General features: G+C 44.8%; 1 protein-coding gene across 3 annotated transcripts in view; it reads right to left on the bottom strand.

The window, feature by feature from the left end:
- BMPR1A (bone morphogenetic protein receptor type 1A) overlaps positions 1–14,329 on the bottom strand; it is a 162,803-nt gene that overhangs the window by 52,854 nt on the left and 95,620 nt on the right. For all 3 annotated transcript variants that reach the window (XM_084904177.1, XM_084904176.1, XM_084904178.1), the window contains one exon: positions 4,104–4,318. In XM_084904177.1, the coding sequence (XP_084760303.1) occupies positions 4,104–4,170 (67 nt within the window). In that variant the 5' untranslated portion in view covers positions 4,171–4,318. The remainder of the gene's footprint in view (positions 1–4,103; positions 4,319–14,329) is intronic.

Here is a 14,329-nt window from a genome sequence, read left to right as displayed (position 1 = left end):
ACTTAGCTGTCTGACCTTGTAGGCCAGAGACCAGATATGCCCACAATCTCAATACCATGCCAGGTGCACCTTCTCAATTGGATAGAACAGCATTGTTTTTCAAGGCCAGCATCAAGATAACCACTAAGTGCACATAGGGCTGGCTCTTTAATTAAAAAAAAAAAAAAAAAGGAAGTTCTGCCTGTAACCTTGCTTAGAATTTGAATTCATCCTATTTCAAATTGTCCTACTCCCCTTTACCTTGGTGACAATGTCTGCGTGCACCTACTCCCACCCACTTTTTGTGTTTAAGTATTTGCCCCGCCTTTATGTGACTCAGAGAAGCACAGCCCTACTCTCTAAAGATAACTGTTTGTCTAATCTAACAATTTTAGTTCCATTCCCCTTGCTGTTTACACAAGAACATATAATAAGTTCTGCCTAATGAAATTAGAAGGAAGTTTGTTGGGTGGAGGTTGAAGAGGTGTCTGGGGAAAGATTTCTTAACCAAGTAAAAAGAGACAGCCACCCTCTTCTTCCACTCACTGCTGTCAACTGAAGTTTCTACATCTGCATATCATGCTTGGCCCCCAGCAGCCACTGTGGTCAGGAAGTGAGTTAGCCTATGGTTAAATTGCTATGTGCAGAACAGCACAGTTTAAACAGAGAAAGACTTTGATGAGCCAAGGAACTAACTAATTGGATTACCCCTATGTTCATCCCATGTGTGATATTAACATTTTTCTTATTGTTTAAGCTATTTCACTTACTTTGGATTTTTGTTACTATTAGTCTTAAAATGTTTCCAGATAAAAAAGATAAAATCTGTTTCAGATCCTTTTAGTTGCCCAATGGATACTTATTCCCTCACTCCTTCTCCGTCTTCCTACTTAACAGAACTCTGATTTTGTTGGGGTAGAGGCATGTCCAACTCTAGGTAATGGATTTAGCTATTAATGTAAGCCAGTGGTTGGCAAACTCATTTGTCAACAGAGCCAAATATCAACAGTACAACGATTGAAATTTCTTTTGAGAGCCAAAAACCAACTTCTGCGCAAGGGCCACCAAGTTTCAATGGCACTGTACGTGCGCAACTGCACATGGCTTTTTTTTTTTTTTAAAAACAAGTCAGCTGGGACACTTTTGCTTTCTTGATATAAAGTCCAGCTGAAGCCAGGACTGACCCTTCCCCCATTTTTCTTTCCTCAATGCAAATAGCAGCAGCCATTCTGTAACCCTAAGGGAAAAGCCAAGAAAATCACAGAAATGCCAACCTTGATACCACTCAACCATTAAAAGAACACCAGAAAAAGTTTACCATCTCTCTCCTAAAAAAAAATAATCTCTCTTTAAGTCTCTGTTTATTGGTTAATTTTAACTTAAAACTAAAATATGACCAAGTAAAAACTAAGAACTATCAGATGTTAAAACGAGATTCTAACTTGAGCAGTTTTATCTCAATGTGAAAGTGCTTTAATCTGATCATAATATTTGATGCTCAAAATACTCCTGTTTATATCTAGGATAAGTGTCATTATTTCTATTTTCTAACAAGGACCAAGGTACAGGAAAATTTACTTTCCCAAGACACAATTCAAGATAAAGATAGAGCCTAAGTGAAAGTCATCTTCATTAATACCACTCTCCAATCCTTCTTAGTAATCTTTAAGAAATAACGTTTTCTCCTACATTCTTCTTTCCTCCCTATACAAATTTTAGTTCTTTCTTCTCTTTAAGAGCAAATGTTATCTTAAAGCAACTATAAATTAGGGGCAAAATGGGAAATGGGGGACATTTGTAATATTATCAACAATAAGAAAATAAAAAATAAAAAATAAAAAAATAAAGCAACTACAAACTACACTTTTTTGAAAGGAAATATAACAAATTTTGCTCTTTATCAGAGAAATAAAATTTATACTAAGATTTTTCACTTATGCCTTATAACTAATTATTAATTTACTTCATCTAAAATTTTTTATAATAAGACAAACTAAGTCAGGTGGGAATGAGAATCTTATACCATATTCCCTCTGTGTGATCTATATAGATTAAGTATTTTTAAAATACCAAATAGATTACCTGGAAGCAAGGTACCAATATAAGTGTTAATTCATCTTAAAAACTATGACAGCTTTGGTTGATGCTGATCAACAAGGCATATAACAACAGATGCTAAAATAAAATTGTTTTATTAAATAAGATGGTATTTCATTTAAAAAGTTTTAAAAAATATATATTTTTATTGATTTTTTACAGAGAGGAAGGGAGAGAGATAGAGAGTTAGAAACATCGATGAGAGAGACATCGATCAGCTGCCTTTTGCACACCCCCTAACAGGGATGTGCCCGCAACCAATGTACATACCCTTGACCGGAAGAGAACCTGGGACCTTTCACTCTACCACTGAGCCAAACCGGTTTTGGCTTATTTAAAAAGTTTTTGCACTCTAGCTTGTTTGGCTCAGCGGATAAAGCATAGGCCTGTGGACTGAAAGTTTCAGTCAAGGGCACATGCCCAGGTTGCAAGCAAGCTCAATCCCCAGTGTCGGGTGTGCAGGAGGCAGCCAATCAATGATTCTTAACACTGGTATTTTGCTTGCTCTCTCCCACTCCCTCTCCCTTCCTCTATGAAATTAATAAAAATTATTAAAAATAAATAACAAAAAGTGGCTTTTGCAAGAGGGCTCTGCATGATAATAATGAGGGTATTGTACCTAAGACAAAGGACAAAAAAAACTACAGGATTCATTATTATGCTCATGCTTTAAAGTAAAAAATGTCGAAAGATTTACGCTGCTAATATTTTTTCCTGTTAGTAGATATTAATCCATATCCCTGTGAACAAAACATGAAAGAGCAATCTGTGGTCATAAATATAAAATAAAGATGATGAATAAGTTATATCTAAATTCCTTTTGCAAAATATTTTCTTTTCAGTTTAAATTATTGTTCTAATTCAGGGGTCCTTAAACTTTTTAAAGTGGGGGCCAGATCACGGTCCCTCAGAGAGCTGGAGGGCCGGACTATATGAACTACTAATTCCTACTGTAACACCTCGGCTGCGCTCACTGCCCAAAAAACCTGGCGGGCCGGATCAGACTCCTCTGCGGGCCGCATGTGGCCCGCGGGCCGTAGTTTGAAGACCCCAACCAAACAAAAAGAGCTCATAAGAAAATACGGCTGTATTTGATCCTATGAGTTATCACAGCAACTTCCTTTTTGAAAGTGCCAAGCTCTGAACAAAACAGAGTAAAATTACAATATTGATCATAAATAAAACAGTAGTTTTTGAAGAACTACCCTGTTTCTCCGAAAATAAGACAGTGTCTTATATTAATTTTTTCTTCCAAAGTTGCGCTAGGTCTTATTTTCAGGGGATGTCTTATCTTTCCATGCGCTAGGTCTTATTTTCGGAGGATGTCTTATTTTCGGGGAAACACGGTATTAGTATTCAGCACACATACATAAGTGCCATTTATATTTCTGAAGCCTTTTAACAACAATAATTTTTTTTAATTATTTAATTTATTCCTTATTGTATTTTAGAGACAGGAATTTTAAACTAATTCTTCTTAAAAAAATGTTTTTATTTATTTTTTAGAGAGAGTTAGGGAGAGGGATACAGAGATAGAAATATCAATCGGCTACTTCCTGCAAGCCCCCGCACCGAGGATAGAGCCCAAAACTCAGACATGTGCCCTGACTGGAAGTTTTCTGGTTCATGGGTCCAAGCACAACCATTGAGCCACACCAGCTGGGCTAAACTAAGTCTTAAGTACCTATTACCTGTACCACATGCACTAGGTCAATTACTTTATTTTATACTTTATCTCATTTAATCCTCACAAGAACTGATGCTATGTATCACAATGCCTATGTTATGAATAAGAGAACAGGTTCAGAAAGGCTTAGATTTTACACATACTGAAAATGTTCCTATCACAGTCAAGTTCAAAAGTTATTTGGGAAACTTGTTCTTTGTCTCTAAAATTTATGCTGCTATACTGACCCTAACTGTTCAAAAAAAGGAGCTGAAATAGTTGCAGGAATAAATGCTTTTTTATATACAGAAATAAATGATGTAAAAAGAGGTACGATTGCCTTAGATGAACGATGGTTTACCTTGAACAGGAGGCACGATGGATAGATAGGCTCCCAATAAGGTGACATAAACGTATAGCTGAGTCATTGTTCAACTTTAACGTTTCCTGTACACTGTCACCTTAATCACTGGTCTTGTGTCACTAATTTAAACAACTTTTATTCGCTGAGATTTTCTTGTAAATGGTTTCAATGACTTTACAATGACTCCAATTTCCACTGCTTTCTTCTGACTCCTGGAAGATAAAAATATGAAAAAGATAATAAATATGACTGAATTTTAAAAAGTTTTTAAAAACAAAGAGAGAAAAACAAATGCCCAAATATAACTTTATTTTTTAAAATACGTTTTTATTGATTTCAGAGAGGAAAGGAGAGGGAGAGAGAGATAGAAACATCAACGATGAGAGAGAATCATTGGTCGGCTGCCTCCTTCACGCCCCTGAACTGGGGATCAAGCCCACAACCCTGGCATGTGCCCTGACTGAGAATGGAACAGTGACCTCCTGGTTCACAGGTTGATGCTCAACCACTGAGCCATGTGGCCAGCTCAAACATAACTTTAAATAATGAAAATATATTTTTAAAGACTGAAGTTACCATAGCTTTTTAAAAAGGGCACTGTAATGTAAAAGCTTAGATATTTAGTAACGGATAATCACCACTCTGACCATAGATTACAATATGTAAACAGATAAATACAATAAATAATCTCAATAGTCTTTTCTGGATACTCTAAAGTAATTAAGTTATTTAGGAATAAACAGAAAAAGTTAAATTTAAAATACTACACTATTCATTAATAATCTTTCAAATCCTAGTAGATGTGATAAAAATGTCTTGAAGAACAGAACCAGAGATAAGGAGGCATGGGTCAGACTGTTGGACCTCAGAGGGAGGGTGGGGACAAAAGGGAGAGATCAACCAAAGGACTTATGTGCACACATATGAGCCTCACCAGCGGACAAGGACAATAGGGGGGTGGGGGCATGAGTGGAGAGGGATGAGGGATTGGAATGGGGGGTTGAGGACAAATATGTGATACCTTAATCAATAAAGAAATAAAAAAATAAAATAAAACATTAAAAAAAGTCTTGAATCTTTCTAATAAATAATGTATTCTATAGATAGAAGTAAAAGCCCACCTAGAAAATCACACATTCAAATACGCCGTGTGCTCTATCATGAAAGTAAAACCAATAGAAATGTACCTTAAATAAAATTATTTTCCTAAAATACGGCAAATCTGACTTTACTAGAATAAAATTGAGGTTTTTTTTAATTTTTTAATTTTTTACAGAGAGGAAGAGAGAGGGATAGAGAGTTAGAAACATCGATGGGAGAGAATCATCAATCAGCTGCCTCTTGCACACCCCCTACTGGGATGTGCCCGCAATCAAGGTACATGCCCTTGACAGGAATCGAACTCGGGACCTTTCAGTCCACAGGCCGACGCTCTATCCACTGAGCCAAACCGGTTTCAGCTAAAATTGAATTTTTAATATGGATGGTGTGAAATAAAACCTCTCCAATTAAGGTTCAGCAATTGTAAAATAAACAGTTAACAAAAAAAAAAAAGGCTAGTCTGTGTAAAAATGAACCTAATTCTGTTTTGCTCCCATCCTATTGGTACAGGCAATTTGATTTTATTGACTTCAGCCTGAATTATAGAATGAACTAGAGGCCTGGTGCATGAAATTTGTGTGTGTGTGTGGGGGGGGGGGGGATGGGGGGTGGTGGTGGTGAGGAGGCCCTCAGCCCAGCCTGTACTCTCTCCAATCCAGGACCCCTCAGGGGATGTCCAATTGCCTCTCACAACTGGGACCACTGGCTCCTAACTGCTCACCTGCCTGCCTGATCTAACCCCTCTACCTGCCTGCCTGATTGCCCCTATCTGCTTTTGCTTCACCTCACACCCAGGACCTAGGATTCCCTCCTCTGGCCGGGTGGAACTGGGCTTCCCTCCCTCTGGCTGGCATAGGCCAGCTTTACCTGGGCTGGCCGCAGCTACAGGAGACCAGGGTGGGCAGCTTTGCCCGGGCCACAGCCGCAGATGCCTGGGACCACAGCCTGGCTGGTCCTCGTTCCTCTCTCGCAAGCTCATTTGTGCCTGGGTAGTCCCCAGTCCCCCCCCCCCCGCCCCCCCCCCCAATCTGTGCCTGGCTGGTTCACATTCTTCTCTCCCAGTGTTGAGTGTCTGAGCCATTACGGCATAATGGCGTGATGACTATTTGCATATTAGCTCTTTATTATATAAGATAAAACTTTACTGATGACACAATTAGCCCTGGTATCATCTATAATAATAAAAGCATAGCAGGCTAATTAGACCAAACGACCTTCTGGACTAAGCCGGGGCTGCGAGGAAGCCTGGGGCCCGGAAGCCAGAGGGAAGCTGGTGCAGGCAGCTGGGGGAAGGAAGGCCTATGCTTGCACAAATTTCGTGCTTTGGGCCTCTAGTTTCTACGATAAGTAACCTGAGTTTCTACTTTACCCACCTGAGAATTTCCACCTTTTTTTTTTTTTTTTTGAATTTTTCACTTTTACCAGCTCTCCAAAGCCACTCCCAGTACTGAAGAAATAAGGTTTACAATGAGAAGTCACTTATATTGCACATTTTATATACAGCTTAGTTCTGAAACCTCTGCAATTTCTCACTTCTCTACTAGGAAATTAATTTGCTTCCCATCTATATAGTGCTAAGGGAGTAAGATGCAAAGTCTGAAATAATTACAGAATAAGACCTGCAATGTGACAACAACATTTCTCAGGAAAATTTGACATAAAATTACGATTCTAGAGACTTGTTCCAGGTTCCAAATTCAAAAGAAGTTTCCAGTATGTTTCTAACCCTATTGTCTCTCTCTATCTCTATGTGCCTATAACTATCTCTGCTGGGATTATACTCCACCTATCTAAATCAAACTCATTAACTTTCCTTCTCACTCCCCTAGGCCTGCTCCTCCTCCTCCACTTGCTAGCACAGAGCAGGGTGGAGCTCTCTCTGGCCAGTCACCCAAACCAAAACCTTTGGATCCTTTCTGCCTCCCTCACCAGCTCTAGCTCTCACACCCTCATGAAACTTTTCCTTATTTATTCATACGCTCACTCACCAACAGCATTTTTTGAGTATATTACCCCAAATTATAAGGTGGTAGAAAAACAAATATAAGCATGACAGTTTCTGCTTCAAGAATCTGTCTTAGGGAGGAAATGGATTGCTGTGATTAATTCCATCTTTCAGTGTCAGTTTCTTCATCAATTTGTTGAAACTTAACACGTGGTCTTGTCTCATCAAAGGTACGACGAGACATCTTGCAGGGTGCTCCACCAGACTCTAAGCACCTTTCAGAGCAAAGGGATTATGTGTGGTTCCTCCCACCTATCTGTGACTGCTACTCTAAGCATCTCAAATCCCGACTGTGCCTTAAACAAGTAACCTAACCCTCTCTGGTTAGTTTCCTCATCTGTAAAATTGGAATTATATTATTAACTCCCAATTATTTTGAGAACTAAATGAAATAATAGCTAACAAATAGTCATGTGTAATTATGCACCAGCACCATTATAAATGCGTTGAATGCATTAATATTATTTTATCAATTCATCCCAACTACTTTATAAGATAGGTACATTACATATGAGGAATCGAGGCAAGTAAAGCATAAGAAATTTATCAAAGACCACACAGCTGGTAAGTGGCAGGACTATAAATCTAATCAAGAAGACCTGATCCCAGAGTCCAGGTGTTAACTGCTACCTTATATTGACTGCCTGCTGGATATTTTATGTACATAATGTAATGTAAACTATATATTATAAAGTATTTTGGAGGGTAGTACAGAGTAGGTGCTCAATATAAGTTTCCTCCTCACACACATGTTTATAACACACTTGCCAACAGGGCACAGGCAGTAACAGGTGCTATCCAGGGCAATCCTGTCTGAAAGGCATTTTTTATAGGCAAAACACCTGCAATAACTTATATGGAGAACAGCTATCAGCCAAGGATAGACTAAAGGTAAAATGACTTCAAATACCTCATTTGTAACCTCTCTCCACATCAGCACCTGAGACAACTGCTGAGACATTAAGGCAACCTTATCGCCCACTGGGGATGTGCCTGCAACCAAGGTACATGCCCTTGACCGGAATTGAACCTGGGACCTTTCAGTCCGCAGGTCGACGCTCTATCCATTGAGCCAAACCAGTTTCGGCAAGGAACTTTTTTTTTTTTTAAAGACACAGAGAAACTTCATTATTATTATTTTGGTCCTTTTTTAATATAAAAATATTTTTATTGACGTCAGAGAGGAAAGGAGTGAAGCATCAATGATGAGAACCAATGACCAGCAGTCATGTCTCTCCCCCCCCCCCCAAATGGAGCCCAGACCCAGAGCATGTGCCCTGACAGAGACTCCAACCACGACCTCCCAGCTCATAGTTGTTGTTTTTTTAATCTATTTTATTGATTTTTTTATAGAGAGGAATAGAGAGGGATAGAGAGTTAGAAACATCAATGAGAGAGAATCACCGATCAGCTGCCTTCTGCATACCCCCCACTGGGGATGTACCCGCAACCAAGGTACATACCCTTGACCGGAATCGAACCCGGGACCTTTTAGTCCGCAGGCTGACGCTTTATCCACTGAACCAAACCGGTTTCGGCCCAGCTCATAGTTTGCTGCTGTCCTCCTGCATGAGCCCAGGCGGGAGGAGCCTGCAACCAAGGTACGTGCCCTTGACCAAAATCGAACCCGGGACCCTTCAGTCCGCAGGCTATTGCGCAGATCCATGGCTGTTTCCGCATCTGCTGGCTGTCGGTCTTCCTCCTCTCCCTGGAGCGTAATCCCTAAGAGCAGCCGGACAGGGGTTTCCTGTCGGCTTCAGTTCCTCCCTGGCCATCAGGTGCCCCATGGATCTCACATAACAATGTCCGTCCCAGCTGTCTGCGAGGCGGCGCACTGACCAGGGCTGCAGGAGGCTGGGCTGGCGTACAGGTGGGGCCCTGCCTGGCCCCGGCCCGCTCCCCGGCCCCACTCCTGGGGCCCTGCCTGGCCCGGCCCGCCAGCCCGGTCTGCAGGTGGTGGAGACCCAGTCGCAGACCAGGTGGGTTCCCACTTAGCAGGAGCTCGCTGCTGCCTTTCCTCTCTCCTTCACTCCACGTGGTCAGCCGTGAGAGCCATCAGAAGCCGCGAGTGCAGAGCCGCCAGTAGCGGCTGGACCTAGAAGGTGAGGGATCGAGGGAGACACGGCTTGGGAAGGGGGGAGGGGGTGTTTGGAAGTGGGACCAAGCGAGGAGGGCAGCCCAGGCTGCTCCGGTCACTCCTGGCATTGCCCCTGCCCCCAGGCCGAGCGCCCGATACAGGAAGGCGTGGAACACTATACAGCCGCTGGCCAGACCCCAAGGAGGTGAGACAGAATGAGCACCCCTGAGGCCCAATCCCGGGCCTCTGACCACCAGCCAGGCCAGCACAGAACTCGGGGAGCACCGGCCTGGCTTGCAGTCACAGCCGCTCTCCAGACCCACAGCCACGGAAGGCGGGGAGCTGAGCCGGCCCTTTCCCTTCGTCTGAGGAACGTGTGCGTACCTCCCGCTGGGTGGGATGGGGGAGCGCTCCCCTCCCATCACCTCTCACTGGGCCCCCCTTTAGACTCCAGGGCAGGAACAGCTGCCCCAGGAGCTGAGTGGGTTCCAGAGGGTCCTTGCCCCCTCCACCCGCCAGCGAGGGTGGCGCCTCCACAGAAGCCGGGACGGGGCTTGATTCTGGGAGATGCTGGTGAATTGCTTCCATGTGCTTCTCAGAGTGCGCATCTCCGTCCACCTCCGGCCTTCCTGGGTCGCAGACCAAGGAGCCCGCTGCCAGGCCCCTCCCCTGCCTCCCAATCTGTCCCGGCGAGGCGGAGGGGGTCAAGATCCAATCCCCTACCTTCAGCCGCCCTCTGCCCAAGGGGCCCACCTGCGCTCCTCTCCTGGGCCCCTGGCCCGCCTCACTGCCCCCCTCCAAAGGGTGGGTGCGCGAGGTAGGGAGGGGGCGGGGGACAATGAGGAGGCCCCTTTCATGGGCTGGGGGTCAGGAAGGGTGGGCAGAGGGGAGATCTGATTGCCTCAACTTCTCACTGCCCTTTGCAAACTGGGACAAAATTCAGAAGAAAAACACAAGCTTCTTTGAGCTTAGGAAAAAAAGTCCAGTCGGAACGGAAGCTCTCCCAGCCCCAATAGTGGGCAGCTCCGCCCCTCGCCTCCTCCCGCCTCAGCCTCGAGGGAAAGCTGGGCTTGGGGCAGAAACAGCTGGGAAGGGCCCAAGAACAGCCCAAAGAGGAGCAAGGCGGGGGACAGGCGGCTCCTGGCTGCAGCAGGGCAGGCGGCTACCCCAGTGGCCACGGCGGGAAGCCCCTCCCTCCCCCTCCCCGGGTTGCGCTGCCACTGCTGCGGTGGCGCAAGAGGTCATGCCGCGCCAGTAGGTCCTCCCGCACTCGCAGGCGTACGGCCTCCGGGGCCCGGGGCCGCAGGGGTGCGGGCCGCGGTGGCGCTGCAGGTGCACCTTGCGCCTGAAGGTCTTGCCGCACTGGGGGCAGGCGTGCGGCTTCTCGGCCGAGTGGCTTTGCAGATGACACAACAGGGGCGCCGGCATCAGGGACACGGTGCCCGCGGCGGCAGCCAGGAGGGCGGGCAGGTCAGGCGCGGGCGGGGCCGGAGGGGCGGGGGGCGGGGCTGCCGGGCTCCTGCTTGTAGGGGCGCGTGGCTTGTAGGGGCGCCTTGTCTGGGCGTCCGGGAGGCCGGCTCCTCAGCCCCTGGGACCGCGTCTTCTAGAGCCGTCTTCCTTTGGAGGCTGACCCCGGAGCCTTCCGTCCCATCCCGAAGGGCCCAAGTCGCTGGTCTCCAGAGCTCCTCCAGCAGGGCCAGCGCCCCCTCGCTGCTCTGGGGCCGGCGGCTGCACACCCAGGCCTGGATGTCAGCAGGGAAGGCGCTCAGGAACGAGCTGCAGCCAGTCCCGGCACAGGGCGCGCAGCAGGGCCAGCGCCTTCCAGCGGCCTGCGCTTCGTCCAGGTGGAAAGTGGCCGAAACGGTGTCACAGGGAGTCCAGGACCAGGACCTCAGTGGCCTGGCCCTCCTGCTTCAAGGGCTGGAAGGATGGGATCTCCATGGGGGCCTGAGAGCCCTGGGGAGGGTGCGACAACAGCACCTTGGTTGTAGGCTCTTCCCCGGCCAGGCAGGACACAGCCAATGGATGTGTTTCTCTCTCATTAATGTGTCTCTCTGTTTCCCTTTCTCTTCTACATCTCTTACTCTCCCAGGCGAGACTCCCGCAAACCCCTTTATCTCCTCATGCATGCGCACATTTGGTGCTTTTAAAAAATATATACTTTATTGATTTTTTACAGAGGAACCGAGAGAGATAGAGTTAGAAATGTCAATGAGAGAGAAACACTGATCAGCTGCCTCCTGCACTCCTCCTACTAGAGATGTGCCCGCAACCAAGGTACACGCCCTTGACCAGAATTGAACCTGGGACCTTTCAGTAGCAGGCAGATACTCTACCCACTGAGCCAAACCAGTTAGGGTAGAGGAGGCGAAGCTTTTGACGCTAACTGGCATAGAAACCAAATTGCTGGCAGAGGAGGGTTAATGGGGGTGAAATCAGGCCTGCAGGGGAGGGCAGTTAGAGGTGATCAGACAGGTAAGGCAGAGGCAGTTAGGGGCAATCAGGCAGGCAGACAAGTGAGTGGTTAGGAGGCAGCAGTCCCAGATTATGAGGGGGATGCCAGATTGCTGGTTTAGGCCTGATCCCTGTTGGGCATCCCCCAAGGGGGTCCCCGATTAGAGAGGGTGCAGGCTAGGCTGAGGGAAACACCCCCCACATGAATTTCGTGCACTGGGCCTCGTTGGTTAATAAAATTATGTTTCAGGTATACAATTCTATAATATATCATCTGTATATTGTATATTCACCGCCTTAAGTTTCCTTTTATCACTACTTATCACCTCACTACAGGTGCAGTGCATGAAATTTGTGCAGGGGGATGTCCCTCAGCCCAGCCTGCACCCTCTCCAATCTGGAACCTTTAGAGGGATGTCCCACTGGGACTGGGCTTAATGGGCAGTCGGACAATCCCTCCCACAATCCAGGACTGCTGGTTCCCAACCACTCGCCTGCCTGATTGCCCCTAACTTCTGCCTGTCAGCCTGATCACCCCCTGCTACCCAGATCAACGTCTAACTGCTCCCCTTTCGGCCAATTGCCCCTAACTGCCTTCCCATGAAAGCCTGGTCCCCCCCCCAGCTGCCCTCCGCTGCAGGTCCAATCACCCCTAACTGCCCTACCCTGCAGGCCTGATCACCCCCAACTGCCCTCCCTTGTAGGCCTGGTTCCTCCCAACTGCCCTCCCCTGCGGGCCTGGTTCCTCCCAACTGCACTCCCTGGAAGGCCACCTTGTGGTGGTCATCTTGTGTCCACATGAGAGCAGCCATCTTGTGTGTTGGAGTGATGGTCAATTTGCATATTATTCTTTTATTAGATAGGATACCCTCTACCTCCTCCCTTACTCCCTTTCACTCTGGTAGTCATCATACTGTTGTCTACGAGGGTTTTTTGGGCTTAATCCTATCCCCTTTTTGGACTTAATCCATGTCACCAGCCTATTCCCCTCTCCCCTCTAATAGCTGCCAATCTGTTCTCTGGATTTATGAGTCTATTTCTATTTTTTTTTTAAAATATACTTCATTGATTTTTTACAGAGAGAAAGAGAGAGGGATAGAGAGTTAGAAACATCAATGAGAGAGAATCATCGATTAGCTGCCTCTTGCACACCTCCTACTGGGGATGTGCCCGCAACTAAGGTACATTCCCTTGACAGGAATCGAACCTGGGACCCTTCAGTTCGCAGGCTGACGCTCTATCCACTGAACCAAACCGGTTTGGGCTATTTCTATTTTGTTTGTGAGTTTATTTTGTTCATTAGTTTCCACATATAAGTGAAGTAAAAAAACAAAAATAAAAAAAATTAGTGAAGTCATACAGTATTTGTTTTTCTCTGGCTTATTTAATTTATAATAATATTTGCCAGGTCCACCCTGGTCCATTTGGCTCAGTGGACAGAGCATGGGCCTGCGGACTCAAGGTCCCAGGTTTGATACCGGTCAAGGGCATGTACCTTGGTTGCAGGCACATCCCCAATAGGGGGTGTGCAGGAGGCAGCTGATTGATGTTTCTCTCTCATCAGTGTTTCTGACTCTGTCCCTCTCCCTTCATCTCTGTAAAAAAAACCCACAAAAAACAACAACAAAGAATCAATACAATATATTTAAAATAATAATAATAATAATAATAATAATAATATTATTCACCAGGTCCATCCATGCCACAAAAATGTAAGATTTCCTTCTTTACTACTCTGACAGAGTAGTATTCCATTGTATAAATGTACCACAGCTTTTTTATCCACTCATCTACTGATTGACAATTGGGCTGCTTTCAAATCTTGGGTATTGTAAATAATGTCAAAATGAATATAAAAACATATATATTCTTTCAAATTAGTGTTTTGAGTTTCTTCAGATATATTTTGATAAGTGGAATTACTGGACAGTTTTATTTTTAAAATTTTTGAGGTAACACCATATTGTTTTCCAGTGACTGAACCAGTCTGCATTCCCAACAAGAGTGCACAAGGGGTTCCTTTTTCTCCATAACCTGGCCAGCACTTGTTATTTGTTGACAGGTGTGAGATGATATCTTATTGGGGTTTTAAATTACATGTCTCTAATTAATGACCTTGAGCATCTTTTCATGTCTCTTGACCAACTTTATGTCCTCTTTGAAGAATAGTCTATTCAGGTCCTTTGCCCATTTTTTAGTTGAATTGTCTTTTTGGTGTTGAATTTTTAAAGTTCTTTATAAATTGTGGACATTAAGCCTTTATTAGATGTATCTTTGGCGAATGTTCTCCCATTCAGTGGTTTGTCTTTTCATTTTGTTGATGGTTTCTTTTGCTGTGATAAAGCTTTTGTTTGATTTTTCTTTTATTTCCCCTGTCCTAGGAGATATATCAGAAAAAATATTGCTGCAAGAAATGTCCAAGATTTCACTGTCTGTTTTCTTCTAGGATTTTTATGGTTTTGAGTCTAACATTTAAGTCTTTAATCCATTTTGAGTTTATTCTTTTGTATGGTATAAGTTGGTGGTTTAAGTTTCATTTTTTTTTGCATGTACCTGTCAAATTTTCCCAACACCATTTATTGAATA

The sequence above is a fragment of the Pipistrellus hanaki genome, assembly GCF_964339955.1.
Source record: "Pipistrellus hanaki genome assembly, chromosome: 14".
Classification (NCBI taxonomy): Eukaryota; Metazoa; Chordata; class Mammalia; order Chiroptera; family Vespertilionidae; genus Pipistrellus; species Pipistrellus hanaki.
Note: the sequence above shows the minus strand (reverse complement) of the source record. Positions and strands in the feature narration are given on the sequence as shown.